The sequence below is a fragment of the Mercenaria mercenaria genome, chromosome 16 (genome assembly GCF_021730395.1).
Source record: "Mercenaria mercenaria strain notata chromosome 16, MADL_Memer_1, whole genome shotgun sequence".
Classification (NCBI taxonomy): domain Eukaryota; kingdom Metazoa; phylum Mollusca; class Bivalvia; order Venerida; family Veneridae; genus Mercenaria; species Mercenaria mercenaria.
In genome coordinates this window covers 12,992,830-13,020,379 of record NC_069376.1, presented here as the reverse complement: position 1 = coordinate 13,020,379, position 27,550 = coordinate 12,992,830, and the positions used below count along the sequence as shown (strand labels likewise).

At 34.8% G+C, this 27,550-nt stretch overlaps 1 protein-coding gene and 1 long non-coding RNA gene across 3 annotated transcripts; one reads left to right on the top strand and one right to left on the bottom strand.

The window, feature by feature from the left end:
* The first annotated feature begins 772 nt into the window (after positions 1–772).
* LOC123539739 (uncharacterized) lies at positions 773–8,131 on the top strand. The gene is made up of 6 exons (XR_008367745.1): positions 773–927; positions 2,401–2,535; positions 4,286–4,402; positions 4,853–5,066; positions 7,503–7,643; positions 7,993–8,131. It is a non-coding gene; the product is annotated as an uncharacterized LOC123539739 (long non-coding RNA).
* A 7,019-nt stretch (positions 8,132–15,150) lies between these two features.
* Positions 15,151–23,999, bottom strand: LOC123546766 (uncharacterized). 2 transcript variants are annotated; one of them, XM_053526124.1, is made up of 4 exons: positions 23,722–23,999; positions 23,573–23,670; positions 15,662–15,922; positions 15,151–15,353 (listed from the first exon to the last, which is right to left on the bottom strand). In XM_053526124.1, the coding sequence occupies exons 1-4, from the start codon at positions 23,955–23,957 to the stop codon at positions 15,238–15,240; spliced, it is 711 nt and encodes a 236-aa protein (XP_053382099.1). In that variant the 5' UTR covers positions 23,958–23,999; the 3' UTR covers positions 15,151–15,237. The 2 variants fall into 2 exon arrangements, with proteins under 2 accessions (XP_053382099.1, XP_053382098.1); XM_053526123.1 differs by having other exon boundaries at positions 15,163–15,353; positions 23,573–23,999.
* Between the last annotated feature and the right edge of the window lie 3,551 nt (positions 24,000–27,550).

The following is a 27,550-nucleotide window of genomic DNA, read 5'->3' as shown; positions in this document are numbered from 1 at the left end:
GTAATACTCAAAACTGGGTCATGTGGGAAGAGGTGAGCGATTCAGGACCATCATGGTCCTCTTGTCTTGTCTTAAGATGTGGCCAATCCACTTCCATTTTCTGATTGTGACTGTTTCACTGGCTTTGTACTATGTTAAAATTATTTAAATGTAAAATAATACTGATTTTTATTTGTATCATTACATGTTTATAGATGTACAAACTAATTTAATTGCCATTATTAATGATTAAAACTTCATGCGGATTCTTTGATCAGTTTGTAACACTTTTGCATTTAATTCAAGTTCAAAGATATGTGATCAATACTAATTAACAGAAATTACTTAATTTGTTTTAACTGTTTCTTTTATTGTTTTATACCTTTTAATTTTACATTTCAATGTTATTTCGGATTGCTCCAATGCTGCCTATTTCCACATTCTTTCGTACTAGTTTATTTTATCATTCCAATATGGTGGACAGTATGCGGCGAGTATACTTTTGGAGACACGGTATTGCACAGATAAATGAAAGCTAGGGCATTGCTGAAAATTGAAATGTTAAATTTATTAAGATAATATTAAACATGCATAATACTTATCAAAAGAAACAAGTGAATTTCACAGCTTTATGCATAGAAGTAAAATTCCGGTTCTCTAGCCAATGCACGGTACTTAGGCTAGTGGACCGGTTCCAGACATATAAGTTCGCTGTCTAGGGAACCGAATCTGGTTCTCCAGCCACTGCCTTTTAGTTTTGGGGAAGGGTGGTGTGTCCTTTCAGAAGGGGAAATTTGCTTTGTAAAATACCAGATTGGGGAATTTTTTTATTAAAAAAACAACAACAACAAACAGATTGGGTAAGATCAGGGCCTCCCCTGGCTCTTTCACACTTTTAGCCGTGACTTTAGCCAATTGCAAGATCTTGGAATCATTTCATAGCCCAAGGTGCAAGAATTAGTAGCCATTATTTTTTCTTTTAAATCTCTATTTACAACATGATTTAACATGTTTAATTTTATATATTTTAACCAAGCAATTTGCCCTTGAACCATTTCATCCTAATATCACATGGAATCAAAAATAGTTTATAATCTTCTCATTAAAATGTTTTCATTATTTTCCAGCAAAAATAATTGCTCTGTGTATAAAATTATTCCTTTAAAAGTTTGCAGTTTTTTAATTATCTCCATTTAATGGACATTTTTTCACTACTTAGATGTTTATAAAGCATTAGTATTTAGCTCTTTATTTTTGACCTTTTTATTTCAAACTTAATATATGGTCATTTATTAAAAAACAGAGTTATCTTTTTGTATTTTATGACTTTTAAAAAGCTTTTTAAACGCTTAAAATTTCATTATATATGAATTTCAGTTTATAATCTATTCTGTAATCTGTGTAGCGAAAATACCACCTAAAGGTATGATTAGCACTTTGATTTGAGGCTCTTGGGAGGTGCTTTAAAAAATTCATTGGGCACCTAAAAGAACCAAACCAAAAAAAAGTAATCATAATTAATAATGCCTGAATTCACCTTAATCAGGCCCAAAATGCCCTAAACTGTTGTTATTTAACCTTCAGCCTGTGTCGGCAAGTGATTCTGCCTTTGCGACCAGTGCATAAAGTGTATTGGTCAACCTTTGCGACCAGTGCATAAAGTGTATTGGTCAACCTTTGCGACCAGTGCATAAAGTCTATTGGTAAATGAACACTATTCAGTTAACTTGAAGTCAATGTTGACTGTAAGATATTTTGAAGACTTTGTGAATGAACCTTTACCCTCCTAAATTACTAAAATGGACTGGTCTATCATTCAATCTGGACAATACAATTTATCATTCAGGGGGGTGTTCTCTGAAAATTTATTGATAGCATAGTGAACAGTGCAGACCAAGATCAGCCTGACCATCCATGAGTTAGGGCCACGTGTGAGGCACATTTTGTTCTCTGTGACATTATTTGTACTCAACCTCTGTTTCATATGGGGAATTGGCAGTTACAGAGAACAAGTTTGTACTGCTACAGAATCCAGGAACACTGGTAAGGTTAAATGCCTGCCAGAAAACAACTGAAATATTGTTGAAAAATAGCATTGAACTCAAAATAAAAAGGGGCCTCCGTGGCCGAGTGGTTAGAGTCGTTGACTTCAAACCATTTGCCCCTCATCGATGTGGGTTCGAAACCTCATTTGGGGCGTAGAATTCTTCACGTGAGGATGCCATCCAGCTGGCTTACAGAAGGTCGGTGGTTCTACCCAAGTGCCGGCTCATGATGAAATTGTGCACGGAGGGTCACCTGGGGTCTTCCTCCACCATTAAAGCTGGAAAGTCGCCATATGACCTAAAATTGTGTCGGTGCGACGTTAAACCCAACAAAATAAATAAATAACAAAATAAAAATCAAACAAATCTTTTGCAGTGCATTGGGAAGTAACAGTAAAGCAGAGTACCTACAGTCCATGAAGTTGAGAAATGAAGAAATGCAGCTCTGAATTGTTTAATACGGTGTGTGGGGAAAACATTGTGGATATGAAGCATAGAAATCATGTGTCAAGTAAGAAGATCCTTTTTATTTAGAACCATTTTCCTCTAATCCAGCTGTACTCTGAGTTATAGAAAAGCTGAACACAGACAAAACATGCTTTCTTGTAAAAATAAAACATATTTTACAATGGAAGGGAGGTAACTCAATTAAAAAAAATGAACACTAAAAGGATATATTAAAAGAAATTGTTCTTTTTCCCTTATAAAATTTAACTACTTGAACTAATCTATTTCGATACAGTTTCTGTATTTTCTCTCTGTTAGAGACCTATTTTCTACAAGATATTCATACATCTGCTTCAAGAAAACGAAAAAAATGCAAGTCATCTGAAGTCAGGTACCCTCATATACTGTGAAATCATTATTATTCGTGGGGGATTAATTTTCGTGGATTTCGTGGTTGAGCTCAACCACGAATTTAAGTCCCAACGAACAAATTATGCCCACGATAATTTTTAATTGTACGCAAAGTCGCCAAAATTGACACCATAGCCGTTCGATCTGATCCGTAGTTGTATGCATACGGCAGTACTAACCTGCAGCTTTCGTGTAGTTTATGGAATCTCCATCAACGATAAACATAAGTATGCGTGGAAACAAAACTGACTATTTCATTTAGAAATGTACCCGTGATTTGTTTACGACATGTTTGTCGAAGTGAAAGTAGATACTAAATAAAGAAGTTTGACATAGCGTCACGTGCCAACTACACTATAAATCGGCTGTTATATGATTTGTTATAGCCCCGCTATGCAATGTTTATACACTAGCCCATATTTTAATGACATGTAGTAAAATACTACGACTTTGGAACTATTAAATATTACATATTAATTGTAAGATTTGTATCCGATGCATTTATACCTAATTCAGATTACACGTTTCACGGCAGGAAATAACACATGCACAAGTTCAACAGCTTGTAATTTTAGAGGCAGACGCGCATTCCTTTTGCCAAAAAAAAAAGTCGGACCAGTTTATAATAGTTTATGTGAGAATTATTATGGTTATACTAGCACTACATTAATTATTTAAATCTTTAATAGTATGTTTTAATTTGCGGTAAAATAAGTAGTTCTTGTTTAAAACTCGATCAAATGATCAACTTTATATTTGTTTCAATTATGAATACTAATTGTGCAAGGTGCTACGGTTTTGACACTTTTTAATTGGCGCCGACTTTTCTCATTGAATATTTCACAGTTCTAAAAAGTTTTACAAATTAGGGTTCGTATAATTATAGATAACGCAGTCGTTAATTGGCACATGATCACTCGCTAATCTCTCGCGGCGTTGACTGCAAATTTGGTAACCATGGTAGTGCTGTTTGACACGTGTAGGTTTCACATGTAAGGACAGAAGTACTAGTAGATCTATTCCTGTGGAAATTATGATTTCTTTTTGATTTTTTTTTTTTTTCTTCAAAAATTGAAAATCCACGAATTTACGTCCCCACGAAACAGCCGTTTTGGTCAAAACGACGAAATTTTGTGCCGACGAAATTAAATGATTTCACAGTAGCAGTATTTCAGACAGCGGTCTGCAGAATTAACACCCTTCTTTCGTTTTCAATTAAATAACCTGAAAAAATGCAAAAAGAAACATGAAAAGTGTCTTATTTTATGAAAAATAAATAGTAGATATTACTGAGGAACTTTTTTCAACCAAATTACAGCTATATAACCAAAATGTCCATGCTTGATTTTATTGTGGTATATGTGCATCTAATATGTCTTTGAACTTTATATTTCTTTTTGTAGTGTGAAGTAACAGTAACACAGAATGGCTGGAGACCAGTAACTTAAGAACTGAAGAGATGCAGGTCATTGTTCTATATGGTGATTGATGGAACTATGGTGCAGTTTTGAATTGATAAGGTAGATCATTGATACATGTTTCCATGCAACCATAAGAGGTTACTGGCAAGCAGCCTATGTGAATAAAGCTTCGGACCAAGGGAACTAACTTTTGCCGCACCTCTTGATATTACAGATAGTTTGTTTTCAGACGCCTTTCCACATACTACAAACCTTCGTGTTCTCTGATGCATGAAGACTGTTTTAAATCTACTTGAATGATTTTACCATTATCATACAACTTTACATTTATTGAAGGTAACTTTGAAATTCAAGTATATAATGTTAGGTGTAGTGCTTATTATAATATTTTATACACATGTTTACTGATGGAATGTCTGGCAGTCTGTCTAACTGAAGTGTAGATGATTTTCATTAAATTTGTGAAATAACTTTTCGAATGTGCATCTTTAGAACTTTGATGGATTTACAAAATGTTTTCAAGAAATTCAACTTCTTTTGTACATGTAGGTGTGCAGTTACAGAAAAGCAGAATAGCTACACACCATGAAATTTAGAAAATGAAGAGATGCATGTGTCTGTTCAGCATGGTGTATATGGGAAACATTGTGGGTCGCAGACATCTGTTCAGCATGGTGTATATGGGAAACATTGTGGGTTGCAGACATCTGTTCAGCATGGTGTATATGGGAAACATTGTGGGTCGCAGACATGAAATGATTTGGTAAGTAAACACACCATAAATTTGTATTTAGAATTATTTTCCTGTAAATCCAACTGCACTTTTTAAGCCAGATTTTTTTTTTAACTTTACAGTTGAAGGGAGGTAACTCAGATTTGAAAAAAATAAACACACACAAATGCCCTTGCTTAATTCTATTTTGGTAAATTACAGGGTTTGTTTTCACAGAAATTTTTACTAAAACAGTTAAGAAAGAAATCAAGGTTTTAGGTTTCTGTTCAGGTATAAAGATATACTACACCAGCAGCCTGTTTAAAATATTTGATGGCCGAGATTTGATTCATACCAGATATTTTCTGTTCTGTTTTTCCTCTTTCTATCATTGGTTCCTCTACTCTTACAATGCTGTTCTTCCTCTTTCTATCATTGGTCCCTCTACCCTTACAATGCTGTCTTCCTCTTTCTATCATTGGTCCCTCTACCCTTACAATGCTGTTCTTCCTCTTTCTATCATTGGTCCCTCTACCCTTACAATGCTGTCTTCCTCTTTCTATCATTGGTCCCTCTACCCTTACAATGCTGTCTTCCTCTTTCTATCATTGGTCCCTCTACCCTTACAATGCTGTCTTCCTCTTTCTATCATTGGTCCCTCTACCCTTACAATGCTGTCTTCCTCTTTCTATCATTGGTCCCTCTACCCTTACAATGCTGTCTTCCTCTTTCTATCATTGGTCCCTCTACCCTTACAATGCTGTCTTCCTCTTTCTATCATTGGTCCCTCTACCCTTACAATGCTGTCTTCCTCTTTCTATCATTGGTCCCTCTACCCTTACAATGCTGTCTTCCTCTTTCTATCATTGGTTCCTCTACTCTTACAATGCTGTTCTTCCTCTTTCTATCATTGGTCCCTCTACCCTTACAATGATGTCTTCCTCTTTCTATCATTGGTCCCTCTACACTACAATGCTGTTCTTCCTCTTTCTATCATTGGTCCCTCTACCCTTACAATGCTGTCTTCCTCTTTCTATCATTGGTCCCTCTACCCTTACAATGCTGTCTTCCTCTTTCTATCATTGGTCCCTCTACCCTTACAGTGCTGTCTTCCTCTTTCTATCATTGGTCCCTCTACCCTTACAGTGCTGTCTTCCTCTTTCTATCATTGGTCCCTCTACCCTTACAATGCTGTTCTTCCTCTTTCTATCATTGGTCCCTCTACCCTTACAGTGCTGTCTCCCTCTTTCTATCATTGGTCCCTCTACCCTTACAATGCTGTTCTTCCTCTTTCTATCATTGGTCCCTCTACCCTTACAGTGCTGTCTTCCTCTTTCTATCATTGGTCCCTCTACCCTTACAGTGCTGTTCTTCCTCTTTCTATCATTGGTCCCTCTACCCTTACAGTGCTGTCTTCCTCTTTCTATCATTGGTCCCTCTACCCTTACAGTGCTGTCTTCCTCTTTCTGTCATTGGTTCCTCTACCCTTACATGCTGTCTCCCTCTTTCTATCATTGGTCCCTCTACCCTTACAATGCTGTCTCCCTCGTTCTATCATTGGTCCCTCTACCCTTACAGTGCTGTCTTCCTCGTTCTATCATTGGCCCCTCTACCCTTACAGTGCTGTCTTCCTCTTTCTATCATTGGCCCCTCTACCCTTACAGTGCTGTCTTCCTCTTTCTATCATTGGTTCCTCTACCCTTACAATGCTGGACACAATTTATTCTTTCTTAGCAACCATTGCAAATCATGATCAGCATAAGCTGTCCTTGCAGTCTGATCAAGATCTGCTCTGTTCGCCATTCAGTAAGTATCTTTTTGGTAAACATCTCTATTAACATTTGCTTGTGACTGTGCTTTACATTGTGTTGCAAATTTTTAAAAACTTTTACCATGCCGTTTTTTATAAAGTTTGTATAATTAATGGTTGATTCTGTCTTAGCAATTAGTGTAGATCATGATCAGCCTACACCATCCTTGCAGTCTGATCAAGATCTGCTCTGTTCGCCATTCAGTCAGTATCTTTTTGGTATTTTGGTAAACATCCCATTTAACAGTTAATGGTACATGTACTGTCCAAATTGAAAGATAGATAAGTGCATTATAAAAATTCAGCAGGGTAAAAATAATTTAAGAGTATCCGTAAACATTTTCATTTTTCCTTTCTGTTCAACAAATTTGCATTACATGCATTGATTTTGTAATTATTCAGATATGCAAAATAACAGGGGAAATTAATTTCAAGGAAAATCAAAGTGACATAAATTTTGAACGCCAGTTATTTTAGGTATTGTTTTCTTGTTTAGTCTAAACCTTTTACTTACAGACATAGATTCACTTCCGAATATCATTGCATGAAATTTCATAAAAGGAAACTTAGTTAAAGTTACAAGTTAGGAGTTTTAGATGATTATCATTAAATTGTAAAATTGCTTCTCATAATATATTTCTTTCTAAACATTTTGAAAAGTGTCTCTTCTTTTGTAGTGTGAAGTAACAGTAAAGCAGAATGGCTACAGACAATTAGTTCAGAATTGAAGAAGAGATGCAGGTCTTTGTTCTATATGGTGTATGAGGGAACCATGGTGGAAATTTGGATTTCATGGCAGTCATAGAAATATCTAATAAGTAACCAGGTAATTTTTGTTAAGAATAATTTACCACTTAAAAACTGCATTTAGAGTTACATAAAGCTATAGATATAATACTTTAAAAAGCAGCAACAAATGTCTAATCTTCTATTAAAACAGATTTACAATCGAAGGGAGCTAACTCAGTTTAAAAAATACATACTAAAATGCCGTAGCTTTCATAGAAATTTTCACTTAAAGAATCTTACCCAAATTTCTAGTTTGGATTGAGTATGACTACACTGGTATTTTAAGAATTGATGAATGCTTCCATAATTACAGTAAATGAAGCATTATATTTTCATACCAATTAACCACTACCATACCGTATAATATTATTTCTACAGGTCTGTTCTACAGTGATGTGTGTACCAGTCTGTCAGACTTTTACCTGTCTGTCCAGTCGACAAATTCGCAATAGATGCGTAGATTCTCAAACAATTTGGCAGAGTTTTCACAGTTACTATGACAGATTGCAAAAAATGTTTGGTAAGTTTTAGTCAACTATACAAAGTGTAGAGAACTGTCTTACTCAGCGTCCTTCTGTGTATGCACTTTGGTAAAAGTTTTGGTGCATTTCCTCTTTATCTCTATAATTACTTGATGGATTTGTTTCAATTTTTAAATGGTGTTTGCTCATCACCACTCACATCGCAAGGGCCATAACTCTCACATCAATATTTCACGAATAATCCCCCTTTTACTTAGAACGTTTTGATGCACTTTCACTCTATCTCAGGTATTACTTAATAGATTTGAATCAAATTTGAAATAATAATTCTACCTTATCACCCATAACTTTTGACAGTCAAGGTCCATAACTCTGGTACCAATATTTCCTGAATTATGCCCCCTTTTACTTAGAATTTAAGGTTAGATTTTCGATTCACTTTCACTCTATCTCGGATATTACTAAATGGATTTGATTCAAACTTAAAGTAGTTATTCAACATCATCACTTATATCATATGACACAAGGGCCATAACACTTGCCACAATATTTCATGAATTATACCCCTTTTTATTATGTATTTCAGATTCAAAGTTTTGATGCTCTCAGAGCTCCAGATAAGATTTTAGCTTAAAGGGTATTTTACCACAGTTTTTTTTTCTCAAAGGGTATTTTACTCCTAGATATTTTTTCAAAAGCGTATTTTAGATTTTCTAAATAATCTTTCAGTATTTGAAATCATTTACAGGGTAATAATAATAACTGTTTGTATCATTTTCTGAAATTCATGTGCTCTGCTGATGTGCCTTTGTCGACCAATGCTGTTTTCCTGAATATTCTTGAGCCTTCATTCGAATAGTTTTAACATTTTGGTAACTGTAAACATTACATCTTACACTACATCTTAATTTCAGTTACTGTATGAGACAGCATTTATGTTTGTTGTACTCGATTACAAAAAAGATATGCTTGATTTACGATAAAATTGGATTACACACTTAAATCGAGTAATCTATGTATCCCATTTTTAGCTCACCTGTCACAAAGTGACAAGGTGAGCTTTTGTGATCGCGCAGCGTCCGTCGTCCGTGCGTGCATCCGTCCGTGCGTGCGTGCGTAAACTTTTGCTTGTGACCACTCTAGAGGTCACGTTTTTCATGGGATCTTTATGAAAATTGGTCAGAATGTTCCCCTTGATGATATCTAGGTCAAGTTCGAAACTGGGTCACGTGCAGTCAAAAACTAGGTCATTAGGTCTAAAAATAGAAAAACCTTGTGACCTCTCTGGAGGCCATATATTCCACAAGATCTTCATGAAAATTGGTCAGAATGTTCACCTTGATGATATCTAGGTCAAGTTCGAAACTGGGTCACGTGGGGTCAAAAACTAGGTCATTAGGTTTAAAAATAGAAAAACCTTGTGACCTCTCTAGAGGCCAAATTTCTCAATGGATCTTCATGAAAATTGGTCAGAATGTTCACCTTGATGATATCTAGGTCAAGTTCGAAACTGGGTCACGTGGGGTTAAAAACTAGGTCAGTAGATCTAAAAATAGAAAAACCTTGTGACCTCTCTAGAGGCCATATTTTTCATGAGATCTTCATGAATATTGGTCAGACTGTTCACCTTGATGATATCTAGGTCAAGTTCGAAACTGGGTCATGTGGGGTCAAAAACTAGGTCAGTAGGTCTAAAAATAGAAAAACCTTGTGACCTCTCTAGAGGCCATATTTTTCATGAGATCTTCATGAATACTGGTCAGAATGTTCACCTTGATGATATCTAGGTCAAGTTCGAAACTGGGTCATGTGGGGTCAAAAACTAGGTCAGTAGGTCTAAAAATAGAAAAACCTTGTGACCTCTCTAGAGGCCATATTTCTCAATGGATCTTCATGAAAATTGGTCAGATTGTTCACCTTGATGATATCTAGGTCAAGTTCGAAACTGGGTCACATGCGATCAAAAACTAGGTCAGTAGGTCTAAAAATAGAAAAACCTTGTGACCTCTCTAGAGGCCATATTTTTCAATGGATCTTCATGAAAATTGGTCAGAATGTTCACCTTGATGATATCTAGGTCAAGTTCGAAACTGGGTCACGTGGAGTTAAAAACTAGGTCAGTAGATCTAAAAATGGAAAAACCTTGTGACCTCTCTAGAGGCCATATTTTTCATGAGATCTTCATGAATATTGGTCAGAATGTTTACCTTGATGATATCTAGGTCAAGTTCGAAACTGGGTCATGTGGGGTCAAAAACTAGGTCAGTAGGTCTAAAAATAGAAAAACCTTGTGACCTCTCTAGAGGCCATATTTCTCAATGGATCTTCATGAAAATTGGTGAGAATGTTCACCTTGATGATATCTAGGTCAGGTTCGAAATTGGGTCATGTGCGGTCAAAAACTAGGTCAGTAGGTCGAAAAATAGAAAAACCTTGTGACCTCTCTAGAGGCCATATTTTTCACGGGATCTTCATGAAAATTGGTGACAATGTTCACCTTGATGATATCTAGGTCAAGTTTATAAGTGGGTCACGTGCCTTCAAAAACTAGGTCATTAGGTCAAATAATAGAAAAACCTTGTGACCTCTCTAGAGGCCATATTTTTCAATGAATCTTCATGAAAATTGGTCACATGTGCTCAAAAACTAGGTCACTATGTCAAATAATAGAAATAACGACGTCATACTCAGTTCAACACTGGGTCATATGGGGATAGGTGAGCGATTCAGGACCATCATGGTCCTCTTGTTTTCAATGTGTACCAGTACCATAGGTTTGATTTTAATTGCGTTTTTCGTAATATCAAAAGGTATATACGCAAATACGTATCTTATCTGGAGTTCTGATGCCTTTTCACTCTGTCTCAGACATTACTGAATTGATTTGATTCAAACTATATGTAGTTGTTTCACCTTATCACCCACATCGTTTGAATTAAAGTCCAGAACTCTGGTACCAATATTTCATGAATTATCCCCCCCACCCTTTTACCTTGAATTTTAGGTTAAAGTTTCGATGCAATTTCTCTATCTCTGTTACTTATAAATGGATTTGATTTAAACTTAAAATTAGTTGTTTCACCTTATCACCCACATCATATGACACAAGATCCATGTCTCTGATACATATGGACCAATATTTCATGAAATATGTCCCCCTTTTTAGCTCACCTGAGCACAAAGTGCTCAAAGGTGAGCTTTTGTGATCATTTGTGTACGGCGGTGTCCGGCCGTTGTCAACAATTTGACTGTTAACACTTTAGAGGCCACATTTTTGGCCCAATCTTAATGAAACTTAGAATGTTACCCTTAATAAAATCTTGGACGAGTTCGATATTGGGTTACCTGGGGTCAAGAACTAGGTCATTAGGTCAGATCAAAGTAAAAGCTTGTTAACACTCTAGAGGTCACAATTTTGGCCCAGTCTTAATGAAACTTGTTCAGAATGTTACCCTCAATAAAATCTTGGACGAGTTTGATATAAGGTCATCTGGGGTCAAAAACTAGGTCACCAGGTCAAATCAAAGGAAAAGCTTGTTAACACTGTAGAGGCCACATTTATGACTATATCTTCATGAAACATGGTCAGAATGTTAATATTGATGATCTTAAGGTCCAGTTCGAATCTGGGTTATGTAGGATCAAAAACTAGGTCACCCGGTCAAATCAAAGAAAAAGTTAGTTAACACTTTAGATCCGTGGCCGAGTGGTTAAGGTCGCTGACTTCAAATCACTTGCCCCTCATCGATGTGGGTTCGAGCCTCACTCGGGGCGTTGAATTCTTCATGTGAGGAAGCCATCCAGCTGGCTTACGGAAGGTCGGTGGTTCTACCCAGGTGCCCGCTCGTGATGAAATAATGCACAGAGGGGCACCTGGGGTCTTCCTCCACCATCAAAGCTGGAAAGTTGCCATATGACCTAAAATGTGTCGGTGCGACGTTAAACCTAACCAAAAAAAAAAAAAAAAAAAAAAAAAATAACACTTTAGAAGGCCACATTTATGACTATATCTTAATGAAACTTAGTCAGATTGTTAAACTTGATGATCTTTAGGTCAAGTTTGAATCTGGGTCGTGTTGGGTCAAAAACTAGGTCACAGGGTCAAATCAAAGGAAAAGCTAGTTAACTCTTTAGAGGCCAAATTTATGACCATATCTTAATGAAACTTGGTCAGAATGTTAATCTTGATTTAGTGTATGGCATTAGATATTATATGGATGCCAACTATCATAAAACGTTTGATTTACATTGAATTTTGTTAATTGTAGTTGTAAATAATAGCTGCAGTTTATCATTTCCGTATCTATAATGTTTCATCATAAAGGTTTCATATCTTTTTCATACTTCAATTTTAGTCTTTTAAGTAAGTAATTTTTGTAATAATGGAAGTAATTAGTGACGTATTTTAATCACGTGACGTCTGAACTTAGTAGCACATATATTTTGTATAAGTAGCACGTATTATTTATGGGAGCCTATGGAGGTATGGTGTACCCAAAGGAGCAGTTATATGCCCTGACTTATTTGTTTTGCTATGGTGCTTACCATATGTTATATATTTTAGCTTCTTCCGCCAGACGATTTTTCCTGGTGATGTCATAACCCGGAAGTACAATGCCCGAGGTTCACTTGTCTTCACTCGCCTGGATGTGATATTCCCAGCGCAGGGCTTTCGTCCCCTGGTTGTGCCGTAAACCGCAAAGACGCTGATTTTTGTTATCCTCTGAAGTCAGCTCAGGGATGCAATCACCTACCACCATAGGGAGCCAATACGGAATCAACGTATTCACGGTTTAAAGGGACTGGACTAGAAGATATGTTTTCATATATTGTTTGTGCTACTTAAAGTTCACAATTAAATTAAAGAACTATGTCACGTCAGATTAGAATGGAACTATAAGAACTTTTGTATCTAGAGATACTGAACTTTCTTTTTTTTTTCTTTCTTATAATCAGTTTTTTTTCATATCATCTATTCATTGTTAATAATCATCTTTTGTAAATAAATGTGTAAATATTGTAAAGGGTGTTGATTTGTTCTGATGGTTACTGTCGCCGGTACGGCCTTTCCTGTCACAGTATTAAAGTAGTATCAAGAAAGCGAAGATTGTAAAAAAAGTTTAAGTACAAAAGGGGCATAATTCTGATAAAAACACAAGTAGTAGGGGTATGTAGCCACACATGATTATAAACAAATACTTTTAATTTCAAGTCATTATCTTTTAAAGTACCAAAGATATGTCTATAAACGAAGCTTTCGAAAATAATTAACATGAAAATAATTCAAAGTATAACTCCTTGGTGACCTTGACCTTGGGTATAATGGGTCCAGCTCCTAAACATACTTTGTTTGTATGCTGGACAATGTTTATGTAAATTTACAGTATGATATAAGCAAAAGTAACAAAGATATGACAGAAAAACAAAGGTTGCCAAAAAACTTTAACCTTAAAAATAACCTAAGTATAACAGCTTGGTGATCTTGACCTTAGGTATAATGGGCTCAGCCCATACACATACATTGTTTGTATACTGGACAATGTGTATGCGAAAAACTTTAACCAAGAAGGGTCACGCCGACGCCGGGGCGAGTAGTATAGCCCCACTATTCTCCGAATAGTGGAGCTAAAAAGTGCTACTAGTAATCTTTTTTCCTTTCTTGGTGCCTTTTCTCAACAGCAACGTGTTTACTTTTATATTCGCGTTTCAGTATGTATTACTTTGCTTTCTATCGAAATCGGCATGTTCCTATCGCATGCTAGGTAAAAATGGTGGCGTAAGAATTTAATGTCTCAAAAAGAGAAATTGAAAGAAGCAGGAAGTAGTAAAATTCAGCGGGTTGTATTTAACGAACTGTAGTTTTCTTATATAAAAGTTACCCCCTTTTCTTTTTGTTTTTTCTAAAGTAGCAATATAGTTCTTTATGGGAATATAAGTCTTTGAAATTCTGATATTCTAGAAAATGTTGAAAAACCATTATAAAGTAAGTAGATTTTATATGAAATATAGAACAGCCGAATTTAGTGGTGTTCAGCCTTCAAGTATGACACAGTTTATTGGAAAAACACGCATGAGTTGTTGACTGCTAAGAAGACCTATCGTATTGCAAAGGCAAATGCACAGCAATCCATCCTGGTAAACAATTAAGAGGAAAACGAAAAAAAGGGCATAAAGGCTGAAGTCATTATTAAACTAATATAAGAGTTATGAAATATATATTTATACTGGCTGCCCCTCCGATCAGTGGTCACCTGGCTTAGGGAGGGTCGATACCTTATTCGTCAAATATGGCATTCCTTCTTATTTTAATGAAACTTGGTCCAACTATAGCACCATTGTTCCTATTTATTTTTACGTCGTCTTGGCAATAGTACGTTATCAGTGTTGACGTCACAAAACCGACATTATGAGTCTTCTTAAATGTCTAACTACGACATAAAATCAGCGAAACTTCACAATTTGAAACTTTATTCAATTTTTAAAAGGACTAGTGTGTTTATCAGTGGTATCGCACTTCATTAGTGATTACCACGGACATTTATCATTTCACTAAGATACCCGTGTTTCTTATGATACACAATTTCGACAAAACAAATCGGCAAATAAAGGCGAAAATATTTAAAAACCTACAGGCCCAATAAACGTCTGTTTTTCAGCAAAAGTGACCAATCTGCAAATAAAGTGTTAAATAAATAAAAGAACTTAACTTCTTCAGTTTTTCACAATATTTTGTTGAAGACAAACTGTCCTTCCGATTTTTTGGACGTAAAATGCAATGTTCAATGGACGTTGCTTATTGTTTGCATTGTTGCGCTTTAATGTGGAATGCCTACCCCTATCCCTAAATCACAAGATAGCGCTGTTTAGTATTTCTTTCAGTATCTCCGCTTTTCTTTTGATAAATATACTATTTTATTTTTCTTAGTACTATTAAATCAATATACCCTTTAAAAATTTGCTACCTTCGGCGAAATAATTTCAGTGTAAAGAACTCAGATTTTAATGTTTACATTATTTTCAATTTAAGAAATGCAACAAAATAATCGCCTCACTACCATTGTCCTGAATAACATTACGTTACACCTGTGTAATTCAATGGCTTCAATGTCTTGCAATAAAGACAGATGTTGTTTTAAATATTTTAAGTAGAAGTTAATAAAAGGAGTCTTTTACAACTCTGCATTGATGTCATTCTTGATAATATGTACTTACTTTCTTCTCTTGGCTTGTATTTTAGAGCATCAGGGAAAGATAGCCCTGGAATGTATAATCAATATTTAGTTATTTGCTATAACGTCACAGCGAGAGGATTAACTCACAATTGCAAATGAATATATGCTTTTTTATTTTTTTTTAGGAAATACAATCAAATAGGTTGCAATAATTATCGATAAAGAGGACATTGGAACTGTTTTAATGTATATTTTAGAAGTCCCTAGACAAACCATTTTGTTGTGTAAACAAACAGAAATTACAATATTTGTAGAAGTAAAAAGTGCCTTAGTGTGTTCTGTTAGAAACATATTATTATGAAAATCTAAATCATAAATGACTGAAAAGTATACCAAGTGTTTTCCAGTCAATACTCGTTGACGGCTGACTTCCAAAGGCTGTAAAAAGGTTTTGTTTAGTGCCATTTTGTCCTTGATCTTCTCGCCAGTTGTATAACATTTGATATATACGTTTTTGCGAAGTATCATTGTCCATTTTTATATGGTCAATCATTGCTTGAGAAAGTCCAAGGTGAAGTCCAAGTAACTCCCAATTAAGTCCTATTGCCTGTGCAATTTTAACTAGGTCCATATCCGAGGGAACGGCATCTAAATCTGGAATAAGTTATTCATAAGTACATACATTTTCTGAATATTAACATAGTATAAGCAGAAGATAACTTTAAGCTTACTCATTTTAACACTATCTTGTGCACTGTACAAAGCGACAGTGAAAGACATCTCACTGAGTTGATTCCTGATACTCTCTTAGCCGATGCAAGAAAGAAGAAAATGTTTCAAATAAACTACAAGACCGAGCAAAACCCATGGGTAGCATTTTATCAAAATAATAGCTTTTCCCAACCTTCATACCGAGTAAAAGGAAATCGTTGGTATAAATGGGCAAGAGGCAAAAAGCCGACTTAATATCACGTTTTGCTATCTGTGCCCCTCTACCTAATGTAAATATCATATTTGCAACTTTATCAAAAGAGGTATATTTTATTGAACAATATTTATTATCATCAATACCATCATTTATACTATGGTCTTTCGGGTAAGATAAATGTTGTATTAAACGCCAACTTCCGTCGGATTTAGGGACTAGACCTATAGGTGAAATTTTAAGATTTTGAAAAGATGATGAACTGCAAGTACCAGATATTCTTCTTAAATCTACTTTCTTGTCCAATTTTGTTTGTAATTCTTCTGGTAAAAGATCAGCCGATTATATTATATATTTTTTTTGCACGGGAAGGTAACCTGGAACCCGTGTAATTGAGCCGAAAACCTTTAGAAAATCCGTTTAATAATAAATTCGCGTCTGCCTTGTCAGGATATTTAGAAACGTATTTGGCTAAAAGTTTAGTGTTTATAGGTGATGTCCCGAGGGCCATTAAATCTCGGTTGCGCAGTCGGATTTCTGATTGAAAGGCTTGACTGATGTCGGTATGGATTTGTCTGTCCGCGGACTGTAACGAATGGTTTTTGACCTACTGGTAAAACAGAAACGGCTTGGGTGATTCCCGCTACAATTTAAGCATGCATGACTATACATACAAAAAGTAGAAAGTCAGTTTTAAGATTGGTGTGCAAAACTGTATATGTCATCCAAATTTCAAGGCTGTATCTCAAAAAACAAGAAAGTAGGTCAGTAGGTCAAGGTCACAGTCAAATGACCCTTACTTTGAGTCATCAGGTAATTTTAATTAAACAGTCTAGGAAATATGATCAGATAATTTTTGAAGTATTTTTTCCTATATAACTCATATAACGAGTAACCCCGAGCGGGGCCTCTTTTCACCCCATGGGCATAATTTGAACAATCGTGGTAAAGGACCACTAGGCAATGCTACATACCAAATATCAAAGGCCTATGTCATAACTTTCAGGCAAGAAGATTTTAAAAGTTTTTTTCCTATAAGCCTCTTTTCACCCAAGGGGCATAATGTGAACAATTTTGGTAGAGGACCATAAGGCAATGCTAAATACCAAATATCAAAGGCCTAGGTCTTGTGGTTTCAGACAAGATGATTTTTAAATGTGTTTACTATATAAAATAGAGAAAAGTGGAAACTTCACAGGTCGCTCAACACGACAAAAACGAAAATGTTGCAGGCTAAGTCTATGTAAAACTTGGGACCCCGGGGCGGGGCCTCTTTTCACTCTAGGGACATAATTTGAACAATCTATATAGAGGACCATTAGATGATGTCACATGCTAAATATCAAGACTCTACGCCTTGTGGTTTTGGACAAGAAGATTTTCAAAATTTTCCGATTATATGTCTATGTAAATCTTGTGGCCCCAAGGGGGATAATTTGAACAATCTTAGTAGAGGACCACTAGATGATGCTACATACCAAATATCAAAGCCCTATGACCTGCGGTTTTGGACAAGAAGATTTTTTAAGTTTTTCCTTTCGGATTCCATGGCAACCAGAGTTCTGTACGTACGGAATTCAATTCTTTGAACAATTTTGAAAGGGGACCACCCAAGGATTATTCCTATGAAGTTTGGTGTAACTCTGCCCAGTGGTTTTTAAGAAGAAGATTTTTTTTATAAATTGTTGACGGACGACGGACCACTCACGGCGCACGACGGACATCAAGCGGTCACAATAGCTCACCTTGTCACTTCGTGACAGGTGAGCTAAAAAAGTCTTGCACATGTTTTCAAATTAAATTCAAAGCACTTTTAAGTACACCTTGATTCTCATTTGACACTACTGATTTTGAATGACCTAAATAAATCAACCACAATTCATAATCAAAATTCGATGGATTTATTAGGATCGAGAGACATTCTGAACCTAAACTGCTCGTCGTAACTTTTCCAACCAATGCTGAATTTCGTTTTGCTGCAATTCGTATTGTCTGCACATATTTCAGAAGCTCCTGTTATTTTTCAGGATGCACAGCCAAGAAAATGCTTATGAAAACAACAAAAGCATCTGTTCACACATCTATTGACATTATATTTTGGTTATTATTGGATTCCCTTTTGAAAATTAATTCCCCTGAAATATATAAATTTTCCATCCCTTTCCGATTCAAATTCATTGCTCAACAAGAGCTGTCCGTAAGACAGCCAAGCTCGACTATTCGAAATATTGTCCTAGAAGCAGGAAAATATTACCCAAAACGTTATATAAGAGTTTTATGTTCAAAAGGGGACATAATTTGACCAAAATGCATATCAGAGTTATGGGACTTGATGCTATCAACTAGTTTTATAACCCCGAAGGCATATGAGAAGTTTCAATTCAATATCTGCATTAGTTTTGGAGATAGTGACTTGCATGTAAAATTTTAACCAGATTTTTTAAGTCCAAAAGGGGGCATAATTTGCCAAAAACAAAATACATGTCAGAGTTCTGGGACTTGACCCAGTGAGGTTGGTAATTGATCTAGAAAATGAAAAAAATAAGTTTCAAATCTATATGCCTTTCAGTAATAGCTGTATGTACTTGCACGCAAAACTTTAACCAGGATTTTCTAAGTCCAAAGGGGGCATAATTTGGCTAAAATGAAGGTCAGTGTTATGGGACTTGATGCTATTAGGTAGGGGGCCAGTAGGGTCTACCATGCACCCCTCCCCCCACACTAGACTTTTTTTTCATAGGTACCAAATTGTTCGGCAGGACCAACCCTTTTGAAATCAGTAATGTTCCCATGAAAAAACTCTTTTGAACTATATAAGATTTCATTGTTTCCACGGCAACCATTCATTCTGGGAAAATACGACCATATAGAGGATAATCAGTCATATCTTGGTCAGTTTTGGTGATAAAACAATACAAATGGTGTCAAAAAGGAGGTAAGACATTTGCCTTTCAAAAGCAGTATTTGTATATTAATGAACTAATTTGCATATTCATTTCATATTCATGAATATTGATGAGATTGTTACAAAATGACAACATTTTATTAGAAAATAATATCTTTTAAGTTTTAAATCAATTTAAATGTACCAAAGAGTTTTGATCTGTTCTGAAAGTCTCTCAGTGTTTTCTTAAATAGTATTTTGTAACACGTAGGTATGTTTAGCTAATTTGCATAATATTATACATAACCACAACCAACACCTCAGGAAACAAGATACCACTAAAATTTAATAAAATGATATAACTAAATGCTATCAATGAAATAACAATTATGTGAGTTATATTGTTTGGAAATGAAGTTTGAACACCTTTTTGAAGAAGGAATCGGTATGTAACATACTTTACACATGCTACGTTACCATTTTAATAACCTTGTTTTGTTACATCAATTATTAAGAAAATATAGATCAGACAGCTTTGATCTGGTCTCTCATTGTTTTCTAGAATAGTATTTTATTACTGTGAAGGTAAATAATTTTTCTACATTAGGTATTTCAGCAAATTTGCTTAAATTAATCTATGCTGAAACAGACATTTCTGAAAACAAGATATAACTAAAACTGAACAACATGATGAACTGAACTGTGATCAATAAACTTGTGTTATTTAAGCTGAAGCACATGAAAATATTATGTAAATACTTATTTGAAGGAGGAATCTGTTTGTAACATACTTTACACATGTTACGTTACCATTCCAGTAATCTTGTTTTATTGTATCATTATTTTCTCAGAAAATGGTAGAGGAATATTTAATTATCAAGTTGTTAAAAACTTCTACAAAATAGTACAGCTCCATACATTCCAAGCAATGAGATTTTTTCCGCTTTAAAGTACGTTACCACTGTACTTTGCTGTATTTAGAAATATATATGAAGAAATCTGAACCATTGATTTCAATATTATGATGTCATGGATTTGTTAAAATTTCGAAGTATTAATTCTAACATTCTTTCTTCACTTTTGTCAACAAAGAAATCATCTGAAACATTCATTACACATTCAATGTTCCTTTTTTCATTTTGAATTAATGCATCGATCGTTTGTTATACTAATATCTGTTTCTTAAATATGTTGTTCTTTACTTTGATGGTTACAGTATTGTTGCCAATACTTACATTTTACATTGATTATATATATTCATGTATATATTCTGTATATATTAGTAATGTATGCATCCCTACTAACATCCATACACTGGTAATAGTGTTACAATTTGCGGCTTCATTTTATGGAAAATGTTTTAATGGAATATTTATCTTGTTTTGTGTTATTGTGAAGTGCATCAGTGCAGTTATTTACGTGAGAAATAAAGCATTTTGATTTTTAGTTTCAGAAACACATGAATTGTATTGAGATATTTATGGGGTTATTGATGATATATTCACTGTTGAAAAGCTGCACTGAACAAAAACTAAACAAGAGCTGTCACTAATGGTGACAAATGCCCCCCGCAGCACCTTGACCTTTGACCTGGTGACCTAAAGGTCAGTAGGGGTCGTGTACTCAATAAGTACTACAATGTATTAGCATGTGACGTTTGAAGGTCCTGGGTGGTTCGCGAGTAAAGTGCCTTAATGCAAAAAGTTAACGTTGTGACTAACGAACTAACTAACTAACGAACGAACGGACGGACAGTTGAAAACTAGTATGCCTCCCTTCGGGGGCATAAAAAATGAAATACCAGGTACTTCAAGTAATCTTTAGATTTAAACTTATAAAACTGGAAAAAGAAGTAAACAATGTGAATGATATTAAGTCTGTGAAAACCAAATTGTTAGGAAAACAATCACATAATGCTATTCAAAACTGACAGAAAGACACCGAGTACTGTATGAACGACACTTCTGGGTTGCTGAAAACAATTTGCAATAGACTTTAAGAAGATCCTTTTGAAGCAAAGATTGCAAACAAGCAAATAAATAGCAAACTCAGTTAGATCATGGCTGTTTATGAGAGGTAATGAAGTGTGAAAAGCACCTTACGCCCCCTAGCACTGGCTTAAGAGGAATTCTATTTTAGTACAAAAGGACCCGAAATCAAACAAAACTGAAAGTGAGTACGAGGAGACTATTTAAAACCATCATATGGCACTTAAAGTGTTTTTAAGGGATAGCAAATTGTTTAAGCTCATCCTTTTGAAACATAACAACACAATTGTGCAAAATAATAGCTGACTTGATTTGATTATGTCTGTTTGTTAGATGTAGTGAAATGTGAAACTGCCCTCATACCCCTAGCACTAGCTTAAACAGTGTTCTGTTATAGTGAAATAATTCTATGGATTAAAATTTGAACTTAAAATCAGATAAAATGTCTGAAAAATATGAAATGCACAAATTAAGAGGCAGTAGTGTTACAAGAATCAAATTCTGCACGTCTTGATTAAGATGTTACTTACGATGTTTTCACTTTAATGTTTCCTAATATAGCATATTTGCTCTCTTGTTGGTTATCTGTTATGAATAATATGTTGCTTTATAGCATATCATTCATAAATTAGAAAGCAAATGACAAAAGAAGATCATGCTCTCAAAATCACTTTATTTTTTATGAATGAAATTTGATAACACTTTGATTCTGAAGCAATTTTGTATCATACTCTGAGTTCTTGCTACAGTTTGAACTTTTGACAAAGAGAGGTCATGCCTTGGTCATAACCTTTGGTATAATTGATAATCAAGCTTTTTGATTATGATTGATGCATAGTTACTCTTAGAAGTGTTTCGTTTATGTTACGTATATCAAGGAATATTCAAACAAATTTAGTCCTTGTCTGTACAATTTAGAATACCAAAAAAAATATTTTGTACATTCTGTCATTCTTGTAAATGTTTCAAAATGATACAATATCTTATTTATTTCTAGTGTAAAGTTTTTTTATATTTCTTATATCTTTATTTGGTATCACAAACAGTTTTGTCCAGCTTGTTTTGTTTTAAATATAACGTTTTTACTTTAAATACCAGCATATTTTTCTTCGTTTATTAGATTTGGTTTACACTTTACAAAGAAATTCAGTCATGTAATGTTAACAGTTTAACCTACAAGTGGTCCATGGATTCTGTTCTAGAACTACTCAGTTCTCTCCAGGCAAGTGCTAAATTCTCCGTATTGTACAGGTGAGTGTAAGTCTACTTCTACTAAGCTAACATTAAAGATGTCTTTATTTAATCGTATCGGAGAGCAAGGCCTCATCCATATATCTGACTCGGGACCCCATTATCGCTAAAACTGACCAAGATATGACTGATTATCATCTATATGGTCGTCCTTTTCAAAAATGAACGGTTGCCATGGAAACAGTGAAATCATATATAGTTCAAAAGAATTTTTTTTTAATGGGAACATTTTTGATTTTGAAAGAGTTGGTCCTGCTGAACAATTTGGTACCTATGTAAAAATGTCAAGGGAGGGGTGCATGGTAGACCTCATTGGCCCCCGTACTATATCAACTAGTTTTATAACCCCAAATACACATGTATAGTTTCAATTCAATTTCAGCATTAGCTTTGGAGATAGTTTAAATGTATGTAAACTTTAACCAGAATATTCAAAGTCCAAAAGGGGCATAATATGCCCAAAATACATGTCAGAGTTATGGGACTTGACCCAGTGAGGTTGATAATTGATCTAGAAAAAGAAAAATTAAGTTTCAAATCAATATGCCTTTTGGTAATAGCTGTATGTTCTTGGAAGCAAAACTTTAACCAGGATTTTCTAAGTCCAAAAGGGGGCATAATTTGGCTAAAATACAGGTTTGAGTTATGGGACTTGATGCTATCAACTAGTTATATAACCCCGAAGACAGATATTAAGTTTCAATTCAATATCTAAATTAGTTTTGAAGATAGTAACTTACATGTAAAATTTAACCAGGAGTTTGTAAGTCCAAAAGGGGGCATAATTTGCCCAAAATACATGTCAGAGTTATGGAACTTGACCCAGGGAGGTTGGTAATTTATGTAGAAAAAGAAAAAAATAAGTTTCAAATCAATATGCCTTTAAGTAAAAGCTGTATGTACTTGCACGCAAAACTTTAACCAGAATTTTCTAAGTCCACAAGGGGGCATAATTTGCTCAAAATACATGTCAGAGTTATGGAACTTGACCCAGTGAGGTTAATAATTGACCTAGAAAAAGAAAAAATAATTTTCAAAGCTATATGCCTTTAAACGATAGCTGTATGTACTTGCATGCAAAACTTAACCAAGGTGTGACGCCGACGCCAGGGTGAGTAGAATAGCTAGACTATTCTTCGAATAGTCGAGCTAAAAACGATCCTAAATCAAAATAGGCTCCAGCAATAATCTTTTCTTTTCTTTAGATGGTATCATTGCCCCTATTTCGGTATTAATACCAACTGGCATAATTATACCTGTCTCGGAAATTTGATTCCATTGTGGATCTTCAGCAGGCACTGTCCCAAGCGCTGACCTTGATGACCCCGAAACCGCATCTTCAGCAGACACTGACCTTGGTGACCCCGAAACTGCAGCTTCAGCAGACAATGTCCTAAATGCTGACCTTGATGACCCCGAAACCGCATTTTCAGCAGACACTGTCCCCAACGCTGACCTAGATGACCCCGAATCCACATTCTGCGCCGTCACCACTGGCACTGGTACAACTTCGGACCTCACTGGCGCGTCCGACACCGTAACTGCTGGCATGTCCAACACCGACACCATCGGCACTGATGAAGCTTCAGACAAATGATCCGCCTTCCTTTTCCGTCCTCTTGTCCTACGAGACTCAATCATTTTGCTTTGTTCTAACTGCGACGCTATCGGGACAAAAACAATTGGTGCTGATTAAAAAAACAACAACATAGAATTCAGTTTTCTGGCAGCTGGTTATCCTAACACACTCACACGCAAAAAATATGCCAAATTTGTGGTGATGAAAAACGAAAAATTCACATTTCTAACTTTTTTCTAACGGCTGACTTTTCTAACTTTTTTCTGACGGCTCCCAGACGAAAATGGGAAAAGATGCTGGGCTCACAGCGTTAGTCGATTATACGTCATAGTCGCTGACATCATCAGTTACAACTGAAAAATTCATGACTTAATATGGAGATAAAATTTCAGCAGTCCCAAAAATAACTGGAGCTATTATTTAAAAGTAGCTCTGATTTTTTAATTAAACACTTTTAACTATATGGTGTTTTCAGAATGGCAACGGTAAACTGAGTATTCACCCGATGTTCAGAGTATCAATTACAACGTTTAGTAATTGATTACTCACGAGAAAAATGCAACGCTAAGTTCAACAAACTCAAACCATTAAGTAAGTAAAACTACCAAAAAAGAGCCCAAGATTCCTTGTTCGTCCCCTAAAAACACATAACAGTGAAAAACATTTTGCCCTATTAACTTCAGGAAAAAAAATTTTCTGGTCATTAAGATTGAAACAAAATGTGGTCTTTTGGTTTAAACAATATTTTCTTAGATATACCTAGTGCCTAGCTTTCGCCCCTAGATGCCTATACTCAAAAACATGATCTAATTTTTAAAGGCATTCACCCCTGAATTTTTAAAAAATTAAAAATACGGCTCTAGGCATACATAAGTTTCTCTTTGATTTGCCCCTAGTGCCCTACTTTCAATAAAAAGAGCCCCAATTCAAACTCGACCAATTTTCTTAAAGCGACCATTCTGACAAAAATTTCATGGCCAAATTGAAAATAAGCCTCTTTTCGCATACAAAAGGGGTTTTCGTGTTTGAAATGACCTATTTTTGACTCAAGAAAACCCTTTTAAAAACCGCCAGTTTTTAAAGAAAACTTCCGCCCAAAATTTTTCAAAAAATCAATTAAAAATACAGTTTTAAATCCCGTTTTACAAGATTTTTTCTATAATTTGACCTAGTGCCCTAGTTCTGACCCCAGAGACCCGATTCTAACTTGACCGGGTTTATAAATTCAATCATCTGACCAAATTTATGAAGATCAATTTGCACCTATCTTTGAAGAATTATTAATTTTACAAAAACGTTTTTTTTTCAAAATTTTTTTAATATGAAACTTTTTTTGCTGTTTTTTTTTATCCATTTGAATTTAATGCGATGTAAGTGAGGATATTTCAGCTTTCAAAAACGTTAACATTTTTGACCTTTCATTTTTTGAAAAAAGAAATGTCATCGTCGGAATCATCATCCGACGGACTGATACGCAAAATCAGTTAAATGAATTTTTTCTTCAATTTAAAAAATTCTCGGCAGCCGACTTTTTTTTTAATCTTTAGAAAACGTATGAACAAACACAGCGGAGTTGTTTTTTTAAAATTTTTAAAAAAAAACCAAAATTTACAAACATTTATTTTAACAAGGAAATAATTAGAAATTAATTTAACATCTAAGAAAAAAAGCCGGATCAAAATTTTTGCTTTTCAGGTTACAAAAATGGCAAGAAGTGACGCAATCAGCTGATCTCGGTGCCGCAAATTACTCGTCAATCGCCGTCCAGGGGGTCCTGAAAAGGCCCGAAATCGGATATCGACCAACGGGGGAGAAAATAAGGCCTTTAGCGCATTTCGCCCCCAAAGGAGTTAAATTTTTTCATTGGTCCCAAACGTAAAAGCTTCGTTTTAGTCCCAAAAAAAACATAACTTTTGTGCATTTTTTAACTATTTCAGTGAATTTTACCAAAAACCCCACTGTTTGCATTTAAAGGTTAAAAAAGAGAGAAAAAAACTGCATAGAGATGTCAGCGTAAGAACTCTCCCAAATTTTTTAAAATTCCACAAAAAGTTCTCAGGGGACGGCTCCTCGAACACCTATCTTTAAAAAATCAACTTTAATGTTATGAACACAAAAGTCTTATTTCAAAAAAAGTAAAACAAGCACACGGACTTATAAATGTATTTTCGTTTTCCCACATAATCCCAAATTTTTTTTAAACAAAGTGTAATTAAAACTACATTTTTTTTTTTTTTCAATTTCGCGACTTGCTATGAATGTTTTGTTTTCCCATAGACTCTTTTTATAACCCTTTATGAAAAAGTGCGTGGGCCCACTTTTTTTTTTTTGCAAAATGTTTAAATAATTCTGAAGTTAAAAAAACAATTTTAAATCAAATCTACATTGTAAAAAATTTTGATTCGAACTTGAGAACTCCTTAAAAAATTTTTAGCAAAATTTTTTCCTGGTGTCAAAAGCTCTGCAGATCGGTCGTAGAAGTAAAGAAAGAGGTTTTTATATGATTTTTTGTAGTATTTAAAACATAAGGCCCAAAATCGACGAAAAAAAGTTTCACATTTGACCCCATCAATTGTAACCGCTTTTTTGGGCCCTAGGCCCGGGTATATACTCTGACGTTGTCTTCAAGGAAAAAAAAACTGACGAAAATTGTGTAACAGTTCCAAAACAGTTCAGAAATATTGGGACACGAATTACGGACGGACGAGCCAATAATATTCAAAAAGCAAAAAATTTTATTTATCAAACTTTACACCTCTTTGCATTAAACTTGTGGAAAATAGGGCGCACGATATCCAAAACACTTTTAGAAAGTTTGAAATTTTCTTTGCAATTTTTTGTAAAAGGAAAAACCATTCCTGTTCTTAAAACCAAAACGAATAAAAATGTTCCAAAACGATTTATTTCAAAAATGCAAAACCTTAAAAGCTTAAACCAGCCGGGCTATAGGTAAGGGTTCACACCAAACAAACAATAAATAAGAAATTGCAAACACCTTCATTTTCGGAAATCCCAGATAAAGTTTATAACATCAAGACAGAATTTAAAGAAAAGAAACAAACAAAAATAAATGACCCAGAGAGTTATCACGAATTAAACGCCAAAATCTTTCCCTTTAAACTAAAAAATTTTTTTTTATATCAAAAAACCATTTTTTTTTGTTTGTCTGTTTTTTTGTTGTTTAAAATTAAAAGAACCCATTGTCCCCCAAACTAAACAACAAACTCCTTCCAATGTACCCTGCTCCCTATAAAAAAACATGTAAAATTCAAAAGCTGCTTTTTTAAATCAATAATAACCCTGAAAAGTTTTAGTATAGAATATTTGAACACCATAGAATTCAAAATATGCTTTTGATATGTATGATGTTAAAAAAACTAGTTCCTCTTTAAACATGAGTAAGTAATCGAATATAACAGCATAGGAATTTACTGCACAAAATACCAGGAAATACTAGTCGAGTCAACCCCCGCCTTCATGTCAATGAAAACTTTTTTTTTAAAGAATTGACAGTACAAAGGGGAAAGCACCTTTTATTCTAAATTAAGTAGTGTAAAGAAAATATCCTTAAAAGTCGCCAGAAAAAATAAATTCATCGTGCTTTTCAACAAGAAAAGAATCATATATTCTCCTACTGCAACGTTTTTTAAAATAT

Excerpts from the sequence above, each read along its gene's own strand:
- LOC123546766 (XM_053526123.1), bottom strand. The coding sequence starts at position 23,957 with ATGATTGAGTCTCGTAGGACAAGAGGACGGAAAAGGAAGGCGGATCAT. Across the intron at positions 15,923-23,572 it reads GAATCAAATTTCCGAGACAG|ATTTAGATGCCGTTCCCTCG; the intron begins GTATAATTATGC and ends AACTTATTCCAG. Across the intron at positions 15,354-15,661 it reads TATTGACTGGAAAACACTTG|GGCTATCTTTCCCTGATGCT; the intron begins GTATACTTTTCA and ends TATACATTCCAG.